The 20896-nt window shown below is 43.3% G+C and overlaps 1 protein-coding gene across 1 annotated transcript in view; it reads right to left on the bottom strand.

The window, feature by feature from the left end:
• Positions 1 to 20896, bottom strand: part of CHCHD6 (coiled-coil-helix-coiled-coil-helix domain containing 6) — a 115632-nt gene that overhangs the window by 13696 nt on the left and 81040 nt on the right. The window contains exon 8 of the mRNA XM_050904664.1: positions 15644 to 15689. Coding sequence (XP_050760621.1) covers positions 15644 to 15689 — 46 coding nt within the window. The remainder of the gene's footprint in view (positions 1 to 15643; positions 15690 to 20896) is intronic.

The following is a 20896-nucleotide window of genomic DNA, read 5'->3' on the forward strand; positions in this document are numbered from 1 at the left end:
ACCCGCGGCTGCCATTCAGTCTGCAGAGAATAAAGCGCCAATGCTTTCAGGACCCACACAATGGCTCTGTGCATTTGCCAGCGGTTGGACAAACAATACCTCTGTGTTTCAGCTTTATTGGAAACCTTTCTGTTGTGGGAGTCTGACTGCATGTGTCCTTCCGCTCAGGCAATGCAGAGGTGCGAGCGTGTGCCTACGAATTCATCGGTGATTTCAGCAGCACGTGCCTCCGCGGCTGCCTATAGAACGAACATGAAAGCGTGCAGGCAGCTGCCTGCAAGCCTATGGAAGAACAGAGATACGGGCCTGCAGAGCCAGTCAAGTCTTCTCTACAGATCAACCAGGGATTTCAAAGATGAACAGGGCCCCCCCCCGTGAATAATGACGTTCATCTCTGCGTAAACAGTGTTGCCGGCTCACATGGAAGTCTGATGATATACGACGTAACTAAGAAAATGTCAAAGCTCTACTTCCCCGAATCATGTTCTTAAATGAAATCTTGGCTTCCGCTTAAAACTAAAGAGCCTGAGATCCTCCTGTTTGCAAGGAAGGCTTGAAAAGTAGAACAACCAAAAAAGCACAAATTAGAATGCAAATGAGATTTGTGCAGGACTCTTCTAATTTGGGGAGTCTGAATGTTTTGGTTGGTTCGTTATCGCTTGCAGAGGACACTGCAGATGTGTGAACTCTTAGAGAGCTGCAAATATTCCCCCACTCAAGGAAACGAGCCATGCTGCTCACTCTTCACATATTCAAAACCCAAGAGAGAAGTCAGAAACTCCCCAAAACCCACAAGGTTGACTTGTAAAACTGTTTAGAAATGCACTGGAGTTATTTCATTTGCCTTCTGGTTTTAAGCACCTGAGTCACGTTCTCATGCCACTGCTGTCTAGGCAGGAAGGCTAGATTATTTTATTTTATTTATTCCTTCTTTTTTTTTTTTAATAAAAAAACAGAACTAAGATTCTCATGTACTTGTAAAACTTCAGGAACAACTCCACAAAACTAGGGCAATAGAAAACATGCCAAATACTTCAAGGCTTGGCAACAGTGAGTGCCTGCCTGTCTCTCCATGGCAGGAGGAATGTCTGTCTGTCTCAGCCAATGTTTCCGAGTAAGAATGTCTCATCCCGATAGCCCGTGTACATATAAAACACCTATGCTGTCAGCTCTCCAGGAAGAGACCTTGACATTTTGCAGAAAACCACATCCCCATCTCCCCTGAATATCAGCAGAAGGCAGAAAAACCTGGTAGATCTGAAAATGTAAGAATCAGGTGCTGCCTTCAGCAAGAATTAAAGTTAAAATGGAAGAGGCAGTGGTGAAATGAGCACAGGCCAAGTCACTGGACTTGGAGTACCAAGGAACCGACTTCCAGGTTTCCTAGACCCATGTCCACAGCTGGCCTGTCCCACTCCCTCTCTTGTGAGCCAAGAGAAGAGATATTTTGAAGGGGAGGAAATCGAGGTTTTGCTATCTTAAAAAGAATAAATAAAAGGTGAATGGTTTCAGCACATACTGTATTATCGTTGCAATATTATGTGCCTCATGCACCTGGAGAGATAAACTGCAACCCGTTCTCTGAGCTCTAACTTTACGATAACTGGGCTGGCATGGGAAGATGAGCTCTGCTGTCTGTGGACAGAGTAACTGGATTGCAATGTTCTCTTCCCAAAAAGAGTAATGAGGTGCCCAGAGAGCCTGCATAGGTGTCAGAGAAACAGATGCTGTAAGATCCTTTGCAGGCCAAAGACAGATTAAGAATAACACAATACCAGCATAACAGCACCTTATCAACAGCCTTGCAAGTGCTAAGAAGTGGAAGCTGAGCGAAGGCTGTGACACCTGTCTGTATCACAGCCCTGCTATTACTGCCTTCCGACTTCCCGCACAATCCAAGTGTCCAAACGGCTTTGAAGCAAGGAACAGCAAGACAGGCAGGTGAATCTGAACTCCGATCAGCTGTCTGAAGAGACAGTATGAATACCTTACATTTCAGTAACACTTTACATCCACAGCATTTTCGAGACATCCACTCAACCTCAACACTCCAAACCACAGAAGTAATATCTGCCCAGGTAGAGATGGGCAAATAAACACAAGTTAAATGACTGTTCAAGGTCGTCCAAGGACTATGAGACACACACGTCTAGCAAGTAGATTACTCTTCCCTTTTGAAAGGCACAGACACACACATGCACGCACAGGGGATTGAAACTGCTTAGCCAGGTGTGGAGCCTGCTGTGATCAACACAGCTTCACTGAGCAGTGACTCTTCTCACTGCTGTTTCGCTGGTGCTAAAACGTAAAAACCAAACCTTTATAACACAATTCATTCAAACAGATGCAAACAGGGATGGGGGATTTTGCATCTGGGCTAAGTTACCACAATCTACACATCCTATTTGTCTGCTAGTTATTAAATTACCCACAAGCCATCAACAATTCAAGTCGCTCTCTGAGAGGCAGAGATTAACTAGGAATTGCTATGCAGAAATGCTGCTCATCTCTTCTCTAGCGAGATCAGCCTCATGATGAGTTGCGGACATTTGGGAACAAAGGTGAGCATTCCTGCAAGAAATGAGAGGCACAGAAAGATGGGAAAATGCTGCTACAGGGAGAAGAGGATTTGCAAGGCAAGAATCTATCAGGAATGGTTTCACACACACACTACAAACCACGGACTCTGATCAAACCAACTCATGTATCTGGAGCACAGGAAGCCACACTTCTGTCCAAGCAGTAATGCAAATGAAATTTTCAGTGAAAGACAATGAAGCCAGTATGTAAATATTAATTTAACAATCTAGTTGACAAAGCCTCAGCTAATCTATAAATAGCTGGTTTATTAGGACGTGATGCTGAAGGCAGCTATCCTGGCTCCTCTTCCCACACTCCCCTGTGCCATCTTGTTTTTATTGACCCCAGAGACACGACGACTCTTAACTGTATGCAGCTTGCTTCTCCACCGCTACCCGCAGAGTAGCTACAAACACTTGACAATACAATACGTATTTATCAAGGCCCTTACATGACAAGGATCCTGCAGCACTACGCACACAATGGCTCACAGTCCTCAATTAAAAGAGAGCAAATGGTTTAGAAAAACAGAAAAATCATGCAGCCTTGCTTTTAAGGAGGCAGCGCTGAGGAGCTAGTCACTCAGGTACCATTAAGCGTTTAGGGAATGACTGACACAGAGCCAGAGCCAAGCACTGTCCATCCACATTTACTCTGCGCACTTGGCAAACTGAGCATCTAGGATAGCAACACCTTTAATAACTCTAGGCCACCAAAGAAGCATTTTGCCATCTCAAAACAAGATGTCAAAATCCTGATCTCTTTCTGCAGTTCTATTTCATCTGGAATTATTATTTTATAATGCATAATAAATCTTACAATTCTTTACTATCTCTTTGGGCTGCACACACAGGAATCCTTTCTTTCACATAGGCACGAGACAGCTATTTAACAGCAGACAGCAACACCATACCAGAGTTTAGGGCCAGCAGTCAAGAACATTGCATCCTGGTAAAACTGCTGTGGCATTTGAATCAACACAACAGAATTGCTCTGACTGCAGTATGGCCAGCATCCATGGAAATCATGTGAATTATGATGTTTTAGGCTATTCACGTGGATTTGTATATATTCTCTAGAACTCTTTTAAAGCCTCAGTCTTCCTCTTGCTGCAAAGAACACTGACAACATACTTTATGGGTTGGGCTTGTAAATAGGCAGATTGAATTAGAGGAACAGAATGGACTTTGTTATCCCTCCCTCCCACTTGCTTCAAGTTTCTAAAGAAACCTTTTGAGCACAAGAAGTTACTATGTTTCTCCTAGCCATATGATAAGCAGAAAGAAAAAATTAAAAACCACACAATCAACACTTTTTTTCCATAAGGTCCATCATATTCTTACAGCTTGTACAGTGGCAGGCTCTACAGTTTATCCCAACAGGGAACCTGCTCTGCCAGGCACTGCATCAACCCCAGCAAGGGCAGAGCCTGCACTCGTGATGGGGAAGTCTACGCTGCAGTCGGAGCATGCACAGAGGCGTACCGGAGCTCTGCTGGCAAAGAGTCCAGGTACATACCCTGCACACAGCCTACCCCGCTGCTGCACCCTCGCTTCTCAACACTGCCCCATCAATTAGGTGATAAGCATTTCCAGAATACCAACTTGTGCTGCCATGGCACGGCAGATACGGTCTAAAAGAGCAGAGTGATCTGTGCCAATGGCAGTACGGTTCCCTGTGCAGCAGACTTTGGACACAGGACTGTTCCTTCATTTGTCTGAACAACAAATCTTTACAAATTTTGTTTTAAAAAGTTTTAAATACAAGGGTTAAACTGATATTTATACGATTGCAACCCTGTGATGGTCTTACAATCTGGTTTTTAAGACCATCAGGGACTGTGGAAAGGAAACTTTTGCAATAAAGTTCACTTACTAAACTATCTTTTCCAAGTGGACGTACTTCTGTTTTCCATTATTTATGGAAATAAGATAAAGAAGTTTGACTCAGCAGAATAGAAACTTAAAATAAAGCCATGCTCAGAAACCCTGCGGAATTTAGCAAGAGAAGTGCTACACATTGCCAAATTGATCATAAACAAAGAAATTAGTTGTTCTCATTAATCCACTAGAAAAAAACCTAGGATAGTAATACATTCGCAATCATCTTTACTATATTATTTACTCGAATAAAACCGTCATAAATCTAATAGCAATAGACGTAAGCAGCACCGAGGAAAAACTGAAACATTTTACATAGTTCAGTAAGTGCAAGATGGTGCAACAAAGCATCAAAATAGCCTTCTCAGGAGAAATCCATACAGTTGCTGTCTCCTCCGTCTTTGATGTAAAGCTACACATAAACTTGCAGTGCCAAATGACCCAAAAGAAGTTTGTTCTCTTCCCCAAACCTCTACATGTGCCTTTTCCTGTAGCTCCTGCAAAGTTGCTGCTTCCTTTGTCTGCTGTCTCCTTTTCACATCAGTATATCAATTGCCCAGATCCTTGATTTCACAGCCCAGCCAGTTGTAATCCAGGAGCGCTTAGAAGCCAGGACCTGAAGAAAAGTTTAACTAAGTTTGGTTCTCTCTGAAGTAAATTTCGAGCAACTAGAGCACAGATGAATCCAACTTATCCAGAGTAATTCATTCTTCACACTTCTTTAAACATGGTCACTCACCGAGGACAAGACTGGCAGCCTTCTCTGTGGGTTGTAAGCTCCACCGCGCTGCCAGGAACTGTGCTGAGACAAGTCCACATCACGCGTCAGTGGAGATGGACTGCACCCTTCAGCTCTGAGATGTAAAGATCAAACTGCTAGATAGGTTCTCTTCCTTGCCGGGTACACTGATTTTTATCAACGGGAAAAGCCAATTAAAGTTGATAAAGACACATTCTCTGCTGATTTTTTCCTTACTGCCCACTGCTCAGTGCTAGTATAATGGATAATGTTCTGCCTGTGGGTGTATTTTCTAAGATCTGTCAGATCTGACAGCATTTTGGCACCTGGATAACTCAAGATCTATATCAAGGGTCCAGGAATGCACCATTTCTCAGTAGCTGATGGGTACATTTTTCAGCAGGGCTTCCCTAATTAAAGGGCTAGAAAGAGATGGGATCAGATTGATAGGTTTTGCAGTCAGATGTTTTACGCTTAGTTTGATGAATTATAAATCACCTTTTGCAACTTTTGGAACACGTGAGAAGAGCATGCAAGAGAAACTACAGCAATAGTACCAAAATATCACAATATAATTACTTATTTTCAAATTCCACCTCTGTCCCTATGGCAAGACCATTAAAGGCATATTCAAGAAAAGCAATACTCATTGACAAAAAAAAAAAAAAAAAAATATATCTCTATCTCGAAAAGAAAACTGATGCTATGAAATGAGACACTGCTGCTCTGGAGGTACTCCCACATGGAAGTGCTTTGCCCCAGCCAGGACACAAAAGGTGCAGCCCTCCTCCTCCGAGGATCACCCTAGGCTGGGAACACCGCACTGGTATTAAGTGCCTCACACAACTCAATTAGCAACCTGCCCTGCCAGACCAGCGGGAAGTTTTGCCTTGTCCTCGGCTGTCACAGCCTTGTCTCGGGGCTAGAAAAACCACTATCCTATTTAATGCTTTGACTTTAATACCTGTAAAACTGTGTGAAGACAATGTATTCTGTGCTGGCTTCGTTGTCTCTGTCAGAGCCCCTTCCCTACATATAGTGAAATGTAACTCCAGAGAGGCCAGCGGCAAGATCTTTAAGAATAACCACAGCTTGTGCTGGTCTTAACGGGATCTGCAAGTACTGAGCTCCTCTTGGCGGGGGTGAGGGGAGAACAACAACAATAACAAAAAAAAACCAAAACAGGATGTGAGAGCCCAGTATCACAAAGTGAAAGTTCACGAGTTCCTTGCCACCAGAGTGTTGTTCAGACCAACGTAGCCTTAAAACCATAGAGAAGAAAGTCACAGAATAACCATCTGGAATGGGGAAAAAATATTTGTTGGTAATTTAAAACATGAAACCAAAGAAATACAATGCAATGCAACCAGGATGTGAAAAGCATTTCCAGGCACTGAGAGGTTAAAACAATTATTTGAACAGCTGGGAAAATTAAAATGGTAAAATAATAGCTACCCTTCAAAACTCTACAGATGCAAAGAGACTCTTCAATGAATAACTGATAAAGGGGAAAAAACATTTTAAAAGAGAAACCGTTTCACGCATGAAGGTCATACAAGTAACAGCTCCTCTTAAGAACCTGGATTTTCAGACTTGGCAAGAGATGAAGTGGTGGGGTTAACACAGCAGCCTTTTACCTCTAGGGACCCTGGGTCAAAGCCTGAATACAAGTTACACATGAAAGCGACTTTGGGTATATCCTTTCTACTGCTTTTTTGGAAACTGTTCCCCACCACAGCAAAAACAAGGTCACATAGGATCATGCCGGAATTGTTGTAGCAGTTTGTTTGCTTTCCCAAGGAATTCTCCCAGCACTGGCACAGTCTCAATGACTGCAGCAACTCGTGCAATCAGAGCAGCCAGTTCAGGCGATTTTACTACCTTGTTATCCAGGGCTCCCCCGTCACACAACCTTGCTCTGGGAAGAATGTGGTGGTACATAATTTTTCAGAAAAAATGGACAGTCTGTAATGAGCTGCTTGACTATTCAGGAAAAGTCTAAGAGGAAGAATAATGCCAGTTAGGATTGCAGTGTATAAGCCATGGTGTACACAATGCTGCTCATCAGGACAGGGTACACGGACAGACATATCCAGGGGACCCAAGCTCCAGCAGAGCCATCTTCAGGGCAGGGAGGAGCTGAAAGAACACAGCTGGGGAAGGTCTATCTGCCACCTGGGTCCAGCTATCCTTCTTGTAGGCAATGAATCCTCTCTACTAGCTATTTTAAAACAAGAAACCGAAAACTTTCAGAAAGTAGAGAAAAAATTGACAACTGAATATGCAGCACTGCAGAGAAGAAATCAGCTGCACAGTGCCAGCTCTTGTTTCCATTCCTCACCCACTTCAAATGCACAACCTCTTCCACATAAATACTGAGCAAACTGTTACAAGGACAGCAACTGAACACACCTCATCAGAGTCCAAAAACATAGATCCTTTGGCAAAAAAAGGCAGAATCAGAACAGAAGGCCAAATCCATCCACCCCAGCAGTCAATTCTTCTATCGTTCACACATACCATTTCACCAGCCTCCAACTGGAAAGTCTTAACTACTACTTTTTTCTTTAAGTCAAAGAAAGAAGTTAGACAGCATAAACACTGAGATCCTCCTACAAGAAGACTTTTTCTCCAATCAAAAGATTTTTTTATTCCAAGATTATTAGAGCATTTCTGAAGAACTAAGATGTAGCCTCCTCAATCTGTACATTTCTTCTCTCCCCAGAGTAGAGCCTGCTTCAACCTACTCTGAACATGGTCATTGTACTTCTCCAGTTGACAATCATCTGGTATTGAGTCCTGATGCCGTCAGGTATCTCCTCTGATGGGTTAGGCTGCTCACTAGTCAATGATACTAAAAGAAAACATGAAGACGAGCCTGCAGCCTCCCCCACACTTCTTGCTGCAATCACCTTGAACACCCTCAGCTACATAGACCAGCTTTGACCACTTTAAGGATCAGAAACTCCCAACGTGTTGCAGAAAGGAGTACTTCTTACCCTGTGTCTATGCCAAACCAAAGTAGCCTGTGCCACAGAAAGTAACACGGCTGACAGAAGGTTTCCAATAGAGGTCTTGACCTTCCCATGGTCCTGAGGGACCCTGTGACACATTTTTACAAGAGTCAGGACCCTGGTATTCTGCCAAACTACATACATTTTGTCTAAACTAAAATTATGACTGCAGCTTTAATTCAATATGCTCTCCTTCACTTCCGATCCTAATCTGCTGGCAAGAGCTGTTGGACTGGTAAGCACCTGCCTTTTTTTTGCCCTTCAGGTGACTACGTCACTGGGCTGCCTGAACAGATGCCAGCAGCTAGAGTTGCACAGCAAAACCATTTAGGAAATTCACCAGCTGGTTACATAACCTGCCTTAGCAGAGCTGCTCCTCATACTAGGAAACCTGCAAATCCATCTCTGGTACCTTGTCAGGGCATTGGTTGTAAGAACATGCAACTGGGATATCCCGGCTTGTCCCCTCACCATACCAGCATGATGATCAGTCATCAGTCTTTTACTTCCCCAAGGCAAACAGCATCCTGCAAGGTTGATGTATAACTAGGTAATGTACTTTGGGATCCTTCAGGGTTAAAAAAAAAGTGCATAAATCTGACAGGATGAGAAAGAAGCTGAAGCAGAAAAAGAAGGTGTGAGGCTTACACAAGCACCCACACCTTTCTACCCTCCTGCCATGGAGTCTCTGAATCTTACCCACGTTTCCTGGAGTCAAACTCCCCTATACCAAGCAGCTTTCATGTTCAGTGAGGAGGCACAGGGGGATCCAGAGGATTACTCTATGTCCTGACAAGCTTCCAGTACTCAGAACCCAAAGACTTCTTTTGCTCCTCCGATCAGTCATGTTCAGATGCATATTTAAAAATAAGACAGACACTGAACTCTGTCTTGCCCCCTGAGGGAACTGCAGCCTCCTCTTTCCAAACCGCCAGTTCAGTGCTGCAGGGAATAGGCAGCCTGGTGTCAGCTCCAATACAGATTTTAAAATGAAAGGAATGCAAACGAAGGGGACAGAAGAGAGAGGAGAGGAGGGAGGGAGAGGGTACAGAGACACTGGAAAGAAGCAGGTGAAAAAGTGAAGACAGAGTGGAAAGAAAAAAATCTGAGCCCAAACTCTAGAAAGAGGTGAGTAAATAAAGAGATAGAAGGAGGAGGAGGTAGCAAAACCAGGCAATAGCGTATGTCTAGCTTGCTTGTACATACTACAAGAAAAATTCCTATAGGTGGCCAAAACTGCTCATGCTAGGTAGTGCAGAAGATATCACTCACTTATAGTGATATCACTGAGCCACACATAGCTTAGAATATACATGAAATACCCACAGCTTGAGTTTCAATCACAGAAGAGCCCTAGAACAATTTACACTTGCCTACAGCTCAAACATTTGCTATGCACTGTCCTGACCTAATGGAGACACACCCCAGTGCTAGCATGGCATTCGTAACTATCTTTAATTTGGCACACCACAAAACAAATTAAAACAAACCAAAAATACGATGGAGAAAATAACTTGGCAGTGCTATACAGCACTTGATTCTGGTGCCAGTGGGTCAAAACGGGGATTCGTCAATCTTCATGTTTCTAGATCCCGCCCAATAGGGTTGGCAAATTTCTAGTGTTTTTAAGCTTAAGAGAAGGATTCCAGATAGTTAACCTCACTGTTACGGAAACAGTTTTGAAAACCTTAAGATATTGGGGAGGGGGGGGAGGATATCAAGTGCATACCCAGAAGTAAACTTGCAAATAAGAAATGCCAAGTCAGAAATCAAGAGGACGGGTTCTTACAGGTCTACAACACGCAATTCCAGAAGCTTGTCAAAACTTCAGTGGCACTTGAGAAATTTGTGCCAAGATCAAGAAACTGCTTCCAACTGTTGATTCTGAGGCAATTATCAGGAAGAATGCAAGCTTGCCTGAGGTGAAACACGCAGTATGGTGTGAACTTACCATCCTGCTGTCAGGATTGACCAGGTACCATGGTCAAGTACAAATCAAAACTGACGAAGCCAAGGAAAGTACCAGAGAGAGCAAAGCAAGAACAAAGATGGAGCAAGAACCAAGGATCACAAGGAAGAGCAGGCAGGACCCAGATGCACAGTTACAGCCTAGAGGCTTGCGGAGCAGTACAGAGCCACTGGAGAAATCCCCTTACATATCTGGCTGGCGGGTCCAAACATCATTCAGATCCAAACCTGCCGGGGAGATTAATTGCAGACAGCTACAGATTAATGCACAATCCTTATAACCTTTTATATCCACGTGACAGTGTACTAGACTGCTGTGCTTTGGAAGACTCTTCTCAAGGGATGATGCCTACTTCAACCTTCAAGAACCACAACACTCTACTGCTTTATGTTGTCCCTTAAGAAAAGCTTTTCATAGCAGCAATGAAAGCTTTTTGCACTGAACAGCTGGAACCAAAGTCAAAGCACAACCTGGCAGTTTTCTTGGCTGAACAGAGATGCCATTGAATCTGAGCGTCACAGGCAGAAAGCCCATATTGACAAAGGTTTGAGACAGTGGTTCAAGATATTAAGAGAGTCAGAACTGCAATTCACAGGATTTACAGGAAGAATATTTTGAACGTCATCCTTCTGCTACAGCTGGCATCCAGGGATTATCTCCCTTACTTCTCTCCTTTAAATAGTTTTTTCCATACCACCTATCAAAGCCACCACCTTCCCAGCAGGAGCAGCCAGGACTTGCTGTCAGGTCTTCCCAGATGCTCAGATTAGCTAGTTCTGTTCTCCATGTGGGAACTCTCAGATCCCACAACTTAGTGAAGCAAGGATTTGAATCTGAGAGTCAAGTTTCCATGAGGGGATTTCTGTTATTATAGCAGATCTGGTTCCAGACACAGCCACTGTGAACTATGTGACAGGATACGAATCCTCTTCTATATATTCCCGCTGTGTGATCTCACTCTTTATTTCTTCATACCCCCCTTTTCTCTATAGTATTGCAACACTTCATTGATTCAACACAATCGACAAGAGAGCATGAAGGCAGAGGCAGACTCTCAGATTGGAACAGCTGGTTTTCTTGATGGCATCATGTCCCAAAGAGAGGTAAGGAATCACAAGAAAAGAAACTGCTTATTCTCAACAGCAAACAACTCCACACCGGAGAAGAAAGCACAACCCTGCTGACTGTGAAAAAAAGGCAGCAGTGGGATTTTGAATATATTTCACACTCCTTGATGGATCATGTCTGAAGATTTTGTGGGAAAGCGGAGCACAGAGGAAACCATGCTTCAAAGCCTATGACTGTGCTCGCAGGGGCTGTGAAAACTTCATAAATACGATCCCCTGCTATACTGTCCAAAGCCCACATGCAGACCTGCTGACACAACCAATTCCTCAATGGCCACACTCCACAACTACTATGCCCTGCTCCCATTAAGTTTTGGAATAAGCTCCTGTCAGTCATGCCAAAGTGGGTTTAATGACAGATGGACAAGGATGACCGGTGGGGACTAAAAAAGATGGTCAAAAGTCATTGACCCTGTGACCAAGCTCTGAACAAGGACTACTAGGCATAGTAGCCACCCACATCACAGCCAACGACCACACTTGAGTACCCACCTATGAGCTGACAAATCTTAGGCTATTCCACTCACAGTTGTCTGTCGCACTAGTCCTTGGACATAGGAGCGCAACACTGCAAAGTTTCCTCTTCCCTCATCTCAACCACTGTCCTGCCTCAACACGCAGCAGCAAAATCAAGCTACCAAGGAACTGACAACTGCCTGCCTGCTGATCAGCAGGAGAAGGTGCTGAGGCCAGCAAGGATCAGCAGTTGCTCTGGTTCCCAAAGCTTAAATTTCCCAAGTGTGAAACATTTGACTGAACAACACAAAAAGAGGTGCAGGAAGCAAGACCACAAGCTACCTTAAATCCATGAGCTCTTTTCTTCTTCCAGGCTGCTCACACCTAATACTGTATCTTTTATCTCATCCTAAAATAAGAGAACATGTGTTAAAGGATCAGGCTATTAACTTCTGAAAGCTGGGCCCTTTCTGTAGCCCTCTCTTGCAACAATGAGTTTGCTTCCTTTTCTCAAAAGCAAAGAAGGAAATCGATACTTGGACAGAGAAGGCATATTCCAAAGGACAATCCCTAAAAACAAGGCTGCTCTCTTTTCTCAGTTGCTGCAGTGCCACCCTTGTTGAGTCTCTCCAATGAAGCTGATTATAGTGGTAAGCACAAGTCAGCCCCTCAAACATTTAGGCAAGCCAGAGTCTTCAAGTCTAAATAGGCCATTTCATGAGCAGCAGAACTGAAGTCACTTGGATTCCTCCAGATTCCTGTCTCGAAGTTAAGTTCCTCTGTGACCAAACTGATGTCTAATAAAGGGTGAGTCAATACCATTCCCCTCTGCACAAGCACCGCTGGAGTCCCTTCTCTCCACCTAATTGCCTGCTTTCACAAGATATACAGGAACTTATTACTTCAGAGCCTTTGTGCCTTCTGAGGAACATCACTGCAACTCACCAGCAGGTTCAGAGGAAGCAGAGAGTGGGACAGAAACCAGGCTCACAGACGCACAACAGGGTTACATGAGTCCCATTTCCCTAATCAGGGTAAAACTCCAGACATGGCTGGGGGGGGGGGGGAGGGGGGAGGAGGGCCATACATTCAGGGGAAGTGCTGGCACATTAAACCCAGAACAGTGTTACCCGTGACACCTGAGCAGGTTCTGCCCTGCGCTCCAGGGGCTGCTCTGTATATGGCAAAGCTTCTGACCTTCCAACATCTGTTCAGTTTTTATACAAAAGCAAGTCAGGGCCCTGTAAGGCAGTACAACATCTTTGTTGACATTTCAGTCCCCAAGAGAGAAGCTCTCCGTTGGCTTTGTGTCAGCCACCTTTGGCTATGTCAGAAAAATAGTACATAGCCTGTTCTCTCAAGCAAAGCTGTTTGCCTGTGCAAAGGTTCCCAGCAAACAGACAGGAGGTGGCAGCTGGAGAAAGGAGACCTGGGATCACTGCACACAATCTCACCTTTTATTATTTAACCACATTTACTGAACACAGCCTGGCTCTAATCCATCAGTGCAAGAAACGTGCTAATACACCTACATGACTGGAGAGACTTTCCTGCATTTTATGGGGCTCTGTTGCAGCAAAAGTCAAGGCTCAGCAAAACAAGAAGGCATTAGTCTCACGCAGCCTGGGATCTCTCTTGCTCGTCTCCCAACCAGCATACATTTGATACTGCATTAAACAAGGAACTTGAGAGCATTCTGTTGTCTCAAGTTCATGCCATAGCTTTGTGTGCACATAACCCTCCCATCAGCACAAGCTAGAACAAAGTATGACTTTCACATTTAATAGCTTCCAAAATGCTTGTTCTTGAACAAAGTGGCACCCCATGTGCCTCAAGACATTTGCTAAAGGCTGGAAAGAGGGGAATTCATTAGAACATTATACCCTGTCTGTCCTGGGCAATGAACCTGCTTCTGCTTCAGAGAGGTCAATCTGGAGTCTGTACAGATGCTTTAACGTCGGCTTTTGCAGAACAATAAGGTGGTCACTGGTGCAGTACAAGCTCTCCACAAAAATTTCTCTAGTGCACTCCAGCCCTATCACACTGCCTTCGTCATGTCAGCTCAAGGTACACACAGCTGGGAAGAATCCTACCTGGATCACAGCGTTCAATACGTTTTTCAATGGCTGTCTACTTCTACAAGACTTGAGAAGATTTCCTGAGCCTCAGGATACTCCTGAACACATTCAGGCTTGGTACTAAAAGACAAAATACAACTTTGATGTGCCACAGGAAGTTAAACAGTATTGCCAACATCCTAGGGCCCAGAAATATTATGGAGCTTGTTAAACGATGATAATCTTAAGTAGGCCACCTTCAGCACTACTGAAGACAAAAGCTCTCAACTGTTCCTGCTGATAAGGCCTGAGGGAACCTCTTGTGTTGAAACTCAGCAATTGGTGTACACCTGAATCCATGAGAAGACACAGTAGTCATGTGTCAGAGAGCCCGGAAGGTCATTAGAAGTACCCGTATAATTTACCGACATACTGTGTTTAGCTGCAGCCAGTGCTTCAAAAGAAGTATACATTTTCTCCCTTCTTCCGCCCATGAAAAGGAATCAGCAGAAGTGCTCAAACATGGAATTAAGATGGCATTGAGATGGGACAAACAAACAGTAATTCAGTCTCCTTTCCAATTCCTTTGGAGAGGTCAACAAGTCTCCATATCATATCTATAACCAGAAATTCTCCTATTCTGTCAAAGAACTTCTTTCATAAAGTTATCGAGTACATAATTGAAACAGTATATTACTTGCCCTGCTGCCTCACTCAGAAAATAAAACCCTCAATTCTTTGATATTTAGAAACTTTCTGATTTTTTTTTTAATCTTATGCCAATATACTCCTCTAAATTACACAGTTCTTCCTGAAGTTTATACCACAAAGATGTTTTTACTTACACTTTTCTTCTGAACCTCTCTCTGATCCTGAAGCATGCAGACAATCACTTTGCCAACTATAGTTTCAACCCTTGATCCAAATGCTTACAGTCCTGTCAGTGAAGAGACTCTTGTAGAAGAGTGCCTTTTAAACAGCAGCAGTGCAGGGACCCATCATGTAGCTGGGCACTGCTTGTCTGATCCCCTAACAGGGAGCCATACAGAACTCACAAATCAGTTCAGTCCAGTATCATTTACCTAAGTCCACAATAGCCAAGAGATCTTTACACAGAAAAAACTCAAGAACAGAAAGAAGGTGCTGTTAATAAAACATCTAAAGAAGAAAGGTGTGTCCTAGACAGAAACTTAATTGCTTAAGCAGCTGGGCTGGAGCACCACACAGTACTAAAGACGAGTAATAAACTCAGAACAACTGCAAGTCATGAGTAGGAAACATCATTCAGAAAATAAGACAAATGTAAAAATTTTACAGCAGTCTGGTTTGAATGAAAGGGGAAAAAATGTTGCAGCTGCTATCATCTCACAAATTTTTAAGTTTGCTTTTTGTTCAGTTGTCTGATTTCCTGAGGATATACATTGTGACTGAAACTTTAAACAAGCAGAAAGGAGATTTGAAGATCCAGGAGTCTGTACAGGTGCAAGTAACTGTAATGGGAAGGCACCATCTCAGACCTGGCAGAAGGACACTGCCACCTGCCAAAGGCTTGCATGACCTGGATAAGCGGGTGCTCCCTTCAGTTTTTAAGACAGTGTCCACAGCATATAAATCACCAGAACACTTGAAATCACCCTCACCAGCAAACTCAAAGAAGAATCCAGGGAACAAGTAAATGAAGAAAAACATTCTTCATTTCCATATGAAACACTTAGATCAGGTCAGGATTGAAGTACACACTCCACAGAGAGGAAGCTGGAATGACCACTGTCTGCACTTCAACCTGTTCAGGAGTTTAAATAAATAAAGAAATCTCATTACCTTCTTTCACCAATGTTAAATTCATTCTGAGAAGGGAACTAGGTACCTGCAAAGACACAAAAATGCTGCAGATGTAGTGGTAATTGTTCAGAGCTCCCAGTCCCCCAATAAAAGAACAGTGTAATAATGCTTTACTAATAGACTGAACCAAGTAACCCTTAGCTTTCTGTTACACAGCTCAGTGAAGTAACCCAACAGATGAGCTGCTCAGAAGAATAAACCCAGTCCTTGTGGGCAGCAAACATGGACTGATAAACTCTGTGGGAGAGAATGCAGAGGCAGATGGGTAGAGGTAATCGGAAGTGACAGAAAGATAAGCAGGCAGAGGGCAAGTAGAGAGCTTGAAGGACAGAGGCAGAAGAGCTGAGATTTTACAGTGTACAGATATTTGAAAAGTTAAATCAACAGCTTTCCAACAGCATTATTTTAAAAATCATTCCCCTTAATATATGCAGGGAACCAGCTGCTTGCAAAATGACCTTTAAACCCTACCTACCATACCTTATTAGACTAATTCAGAGCTGGAGGTTGGCTGATCCTGAAATCCATTTATACAGGACAAACAGGCATTCAGCAGGGACAAAGAGAGAACATATTGTCAAAATTATTTTGTCTGCTTTTCTGGATGCACACTCAGGCTTAACACAGTAGAGTAGTGCGCTTCTCTAACTTCAGAAACAAGAAGATACAGGAGACATTGCAGCACCATCTACTCAAGGCTTCACTACCTGCTTCCCTCACATTACAAAGGTAACAAATTCTAATTATAACAAGTGTTGGCTTTGTGGACAGCTTCTGTGAATGCAGAGGTCTTAAGAGCCTTTCACCAACTCTTAAAGGCCCCCAACTAAGGCCTCTAACCAAAAAAGATGTTATAACCAAAGAAAGTTTCTTGTCAACAGGTGAAAGTATCAGCAGCAGAGCTAACTCTAGCAATATATTCAGATCACTGTAACATGCTGTCTTCAACATGTCTTGTTCCTATATTTGAAGCACTGGTGTCCAGAAAGGTTACTCAAACTGGCTTGAAAAGGTCTACCTAGGACTGATAGCTTTAAATTGCTTTGGAAGCATCACAAGTATTCTAGGAAAATCTCCAGACAAGGAGGCCTGTTGGGCAGACAGACAGTGTCACAGGGGGGTGAAAACCACAAACAAGATTTAGATTTCAGGTTTTGTAACAGATGAATGCTCCACAGTCTTGGACAGAGAGGCTCTGTGGAGAGAGCAAACACTAGCCAGCAGCATCAAGGCAACTTCCGCAAGCCTTCTCCTCCAACATGCCATAGCTCTGACGAGAAAAGGATTGGCTTCCTACTAATAGGAGGGCTCGTCCATCATTCATTAGCTTCCCAAGTTCTCTTTGGCATTGCAAAGAAGGGCTAGTTAGAGCAGTCTTGCTTGCTTGGTAGCAACTCTTCCACTAGATTGGGACCAATGCCACCAGAATAACCCCTGTACATGCTATCTACACAGACACATTCAGCTGATTGGTGAAGGCTTTAAATCCTATTAGTCCTCAAGGTATTCAGCCCCAAGACCTGCTAACAAAAATAGCTGATGGATGATGTTTGGAAACTGCAAACTGCATGTAGCAGGAAACCATCCTGAGCAGACTATGACCAACAAGGAGCATAACAAATCTTTGGTTTCCCCAGTTTGTCATGAAGACTTTGGCATCACTGATATAATTTCCCAAGTTATAGCCAAGTTGTCAGAGAATGGATCTAACATTAGCACGGAAGTTATGGAAGTCAGGGCTATTTTGGAACTTCTTGGGAGTCTGAAGGCATTTGACCACTGACCTTGTGCTTCTAACCAGCGGTTGCTATCGACAGCAATTTTTGTGGATCTGTTTCAATCTAACTTCAGCAGCAAAACACATAGTTTAAAAATTGGAAATCAACTTCTTTCTGTCCAAGACTGCTTGGTCATCAGTCTCCCAGAATTAATCTGAGTAAGAATTTCCACTTTCAACTTGCCAACACAGTGCTACAAATCTTTTGTGAAAAAATCTGGCATTAAAGCAGCATGATGTATCACAACACTCACTCACCCCCAAGCAACTGTTTCCCATACTAGATAAGCCCAACTGAATACAGACTACAGTTCTCAGGAAAACGCTGCCTAACATACCATACAGAAAGCACAGAACTAGAGAAACCTGTTAGATACAGTAGATCCATGTAGGTTCCATTAACTTAAGCCAAAAGGGAAATAATTTTTGAAGAGAGAGAGAGAGAGTGAGAGAGAAAAAACAATACATCAGAGAAACACATTCCCTTCCTGATAGTGCTTGGCCCTACTTTGCTTGAAATTTTGATACCCAACTTCAAATGAGCCTTTTCAGATTCACCCACTCAAAGACCACATCACAGCATCAAGTCAGCTATGACTTCTCATTCCTGACTGGCTAGCTCTTACAGTATTTTTATTATAGAAAAATTTTTAGACTGCTTTTAAACAGGTTGAGGTAAACTAAGTTTTAAAACAAGAAGAACTGTAGCACAGACCACATTTTAGAAGTAACAAAATACCAAACAGTTCAACTTCAGAACTTGTAATGGTATTCTGACTTCTTTCCCTCTTTTAACAAAGTTGCCTTCAAAATCATCTGTGAAACATGCATATTTAGATTAACTTTACCTGTAAGTGATCTGAGATCAGAACCATCAAGTGAGAAATTAGACCCAAAGGCAATTCTGCCTCACTGTAACTATGTCAAAAAAACAAACAAAAACCAGAAAACCAAAAATAAATGCACATGGACTGTGTGTTGAACTGTTAGACAACAGATTGTTTTTGAGAAGAGAAATGGGGTCAGAAGTCCTCCTTCCAGACCACGCAATGCATACAAGAACTTGAGAGGAAAAGATGATGCAGGGTATGAACTAAGTATCTCTGGAAGAGGAGCCTTGAAGCACAGCCAAGTGAGCAGAAAAGTTTTAAGCTTATTTATGCTCTTGTTTTCTTCAAAAATGACAAACTCCAGGACATGCCACGTTGGGGCTTTATGTGGACTGCAAACAGCAGACAGAAAAAGGTACTTGTTCGCGTGGGTTAATAAGTGCTGACGACATGCGAGGCTGTGGGGAACATCAGGGCTTCGTGAAGTGCTGAGACACAGAGCAAATAAAGAACTTATGCCTCCAGTTTCATAAATACCAGGTATAGGCAGCAGCCATTTCCATTTTAAGTAGGCCAGCATTTTACTCAGGGACATGCCTCATACATTAAGATGGCGGTTTATGTCCTTTCACGCAGCTCTATATTTTTAGTTTATCCACTGATGAACTCTTGAGGATACGAAGTGTTGTGTATAGACCCAAGACTTGCCAGAACCAAGAACTGCTGCCTTAAAAATCAAAACGATTACCTGTTTCCATCCGTTATAATTAGAAGCAAAATACGGATCCTTTTCACCTTTGCAAATAACAGGTCAGGGTATGCTTGGGTACAGTTAATCCACTGCTGCTCTCCTCTGTGTTTACGACTAAACAAACAGCAGCTGCCTGCAGCTTGTGGCCTCTCCACCGACTCCCTTGTGGGGGCCATTTATTGAGTCATAAACTCCTCCGATAGTGTTATCACCACAGCATTTGCACAAATAAAGGTTGGAAGAGAGAAAGATTAAAAAAGAGAATTGACTTTACAGAGAAGGCAAGAAAAATGCTTTACGGATATGTTTGCTTTGAGCACAGACCAACTGACGAAAGGCAGGGCAGACATACACCTGGCTGAGGATGGCTGGGCATATCATCCTCCAGATATGAAACACACAGATTTATCTGAAACTACAAAGCTGAATTTCAGAAAGCTCAAACAACCCCAAAGCCTTCCAAGTTAGATACGTTGCATTTCAAGTAGCATACCGTGTGATATATTTATATCTCCTCAATGAGACTTCAACAGCTAAGATCTACCTCTGCAGAGTCCTGGGGGAGGAGAAATCTTGGCATTTCTCAAGTACAGATACGGACCTCACTATACCTGGCCAAAACTTTCTTCCCCCAGCCACACACACTGACTGCTACTCTCTACCCCAATAAGTACACAAACAATCTATAAAGCATTTTGCAATCCATCAGAATGGAAACAACTCTTTAACAAGAGCCTAATGATCCAGACTGATCGGATGCAGTGCAGCCTGTGGCATCCAATGCATCCCGAAGCTGTTTCTCTTAAGCAGAGAGAGATTCAGGTTGCGGAAACGACAGCTCCCAGCAGGCCACGCTTCAGCAGGATCCAAAATGCTTGAGCGAAACTGCTCCATCAGGATGGGACACTGCACGACTACCTGTGGCATCTTCTCAATCTAGGTCACTGCCCACAGATTAGAGAGGAACTTCCAGCAGAGTTGCAATACTTTGCTGTGTGTGCCAAATGGGAACTGGGCTTTCACAGGGATCACTTGGAAAAGCAGGTGCAGTAAATTGACCACATTCCTTTTTATTACAGTCAAGGGCAAAGGAAAAAGCAGTCGACTCGAGGTTATGTTAAAAGTCTACCTCCACTGGAACCCAGTCCATCAGTGTTTTGCAAGGGCTTGTTTGCATAGCAGAGTGACTCACAGTAAACAAGTGTGAATTCTCCCTGCACTTCCATTACAAACCCAGAATGTTCATATACAGAGAAGTTGCTGTACCATAAACTCATTCACCAGTTTATTGCATTGTAATTTCCTTATGTAGACAAGCCCTAAAGCCTTGATAGAAGTAGGTTTACCTTTGTTATGAATAGCAGACTCGTGAGAAGCTGGACGCAGAACAGGGAGAAAGAGCACAGAATTATGAATGGCTCCTAGCTCAATGTATACAGCTCCTATTGACAAGGGAATACATGTGTCTGAGTATACAGCTCTTTATAGCTTGGTTTGGCCAGGAGCTAGAGCGCAAAAATTTCACCTTGGTCCTTCTGTGAAAGACAGGCACCTAGAGACAGTAAGAAAACACTTGGAAAGAAAGGGATACATGCTCCTCACTAACGGACATTTTTCTGCACACAGTCGCAAGAAGCAGGTTCTGTTTGAAATCTCAAATCACATTAATATATGGTCACCAGAGGCCGCATTTTTCAAGTGGCAGCTGGTCGGAGATTCCCTGGTATAACCAGCAATCACCTAACGAATTAACCAACTAAAAATCGATGGAAATTCAGATTTGCCTACTGGTGTGAACAGGACATAAGGGAAGCAGAATGGGTCACAGATATTCTGAAAAGCTTGCATGTGAGTGCGTATTTGCAGGGGGAGGG

Source organism: Gymnogyps californianus, chromosome 13 (assembly GCF_018139145.2).
Source record: "Gymnogyps californianus isolate 813 chromosome 13, ASM1813914v2, whole genome shotgun sequence".
Taxonomy (NCBI): domain Eukaryota; kingdom Metazoa; phylum Chordata; class Aves; order Accipitriformes; family Cathartidae; genus Gymnogyps; species Gymnogyps californianus.